This window comes from Monoraphidium neglectum (assembly GCF_000611645.1).
Source record: "Monoraphidium neglectum strain SAG 48.87 unplaced genomic scaffold scaffold00466, whole genome shotgun sequence".
NCBI classification, from domain to species: domain Eukaryota; kingdom Viridiplantae; phylum Chlorophyta; class Chlorophyceae; order Sphaeropleales; family Selenastraceae; genus Monoraphidium; species Monoraphidium neglectum.
The window spans coordinates 25,214-26,825 of NW_014013162.1; the positions used below are offsets into that span (position 1 = coordinate 25,214).

Below are 1,612 nucleotides of genomic sequence, written 5' to 3' on the forward strand. Positions count from 1 at the left end.
GGGGGGGGGGGGGGGGGCTCGCCTGTGATGGCGAGGCCGCAGAGGGGCAGCGCAGGGCAGGCCATGCTGAAGCGGTCCACGGCGGTGAGGTCCACCACGTCAACCAGGCCGGCCGCCTGGCGGGCGGGAAAGTTTGAATTTCGAATCGAATTGCAGGGGAGCTTGGCGGTCAGGGATGAGTGGGGGCGTGCGGGCGGGCGAGAACAGACGGCCGCTGTTGCGGTGGCAACGGCAGGTCTGGATCCAGCTGCCCCCAGAATGCCAAGCCCTCAGACCGAACGCAGGGCGCTCGCGCGGTGCCAGGACAGACAGCCCGGGCGCCGCGCGCCGCCGGGGCGTGCGGCCCCCCAAGGGTCGGCGGGGTGCCGCACCGTGAGCGCGCGCTGGATGTCGGCCTTCCAGGCGGGCTCCACGTCCCGCAGGATGATGTTCTGGTTGGCGGTCAGGGTCACCTGTTGGGTTTTCAAATGGGGTTTGTGGGTGAAACGACGAGATCGGGTTGGACGCTAGAGCGCAAGGCGCCGCGCAGCGTGAGCTGGCTCACGGGACTCGGGGGCAGCAGCCGACCCGGCTTGGGCGCGAGGAAATCAGACGGGGTGCGCCCGCGGCCTGGGGCCCCGCTGCCAATCAGAAAACAGGCGCTCCGCCAGGAGGCCCACAAACAGACAGCCGTGGAGACAAACACGGCAATGCGATATGATCTGGCAATCGAGAACGGTGTTCATCATACAGACGAGCAGGCAGACGGACAGGCTGGCGGGCGGCTCACTGCCGGCTCAATCACGACCCTGGACCCTGGACGTTGAACCCTGGACTGGCTCTCACCGGGATGCCGTAGCTCTCGATGATGGCGCGCAGGGCCTTCTTGGGCTCCCCTTTGAGGCGGCCGTTCTGGACGTACACGCCCACAAACAGCTTGCCGTCACCCTGGGGGAAGGGGGAGGGGAGAGGGGGATGACGCGCGCCGTGTAATGTTCCCGGGTGCCTTAAGTCTCATGTTAAAATGAGGTGGCCGCGGGGGCAGTGCAGAGGGGTTGACAGGCCGGGCTCGCGCGCATGAAGGGAGCAGCGTCGCCTCGAGCAACACAAGGCGCGTGGAGGGATGGGGGGAGGGACGGATGCGGCGAGGAAGGCTGAGGGGCGTGCCTGCTCGTGCCATCCGAGGTAGTCCTCGAACTTCCAGTCTGGCAGGGGCTTGAAGGGCTCAAACTTCTTGCCCAGGTACTGCTCAGTAACAGACCTGGGGGGGGGGGAGGGGTGGGTGGTTCGGTCAACGGGGTGTAAACGACGTGGTGCAGAGGTAACAAAGCGATGGCGTGATATGACTGGCCCTTGATGGAAGAGAAGGCTGGTCGGAAAAATCAGCAAGACAAACAGGCCTGCAAAGGTGCCCTCGTGCTGGATGGTACACCTGGGCGTGCAGGCCGCCGACGGACTGTCCTCAGCAGGGGCCGCGCGCCTCAAACCCCCCTTCACCCCCCCACCACCCACCTGAACTTGTCGATGCCCCACTCCTGCACCAGGTACTTGAGCCGCGCCTGGTTGCGCGCGTCACGCCTGCCGTAGTCACGCTGCGCGGACGGGGGTGGTGGGCGTGGGGGTGAGGGCGGGC

At 66.7% G+C, this 1,612-nt stretch overlaps 1 protein-coding gene across 1 annotated transcript in view; it reads right to left on the reverse strand.

Annotated features, from left to right (window-relative positions):
* MNEG_3640 (hypothetical protein) overlaps window positions 1-1,240 on the reverse strand; it is a gene marked incomplete at both ends in the record, with an annotated part of 2,923 nt that extends 1,683 nt beyond the window's left edge. The window contains 3 exons of the mRNA XM_014047888.1: window positions 372-452; window positions 826-927; window positions 1,117-1,240. Coding sequence (XP_013903342.1) covers window positions 372-452; window positions 826-927; window positions 1,117-1,240 — 307 coding nt within the window. The remainder of the gene's footprint in view (window positions 1-371; window positions 453-825; window positions 928-1,116) is intronic.
* Between the last annotated feature and the right edge of the window lie 372 nt (window positions 1,241-1,612).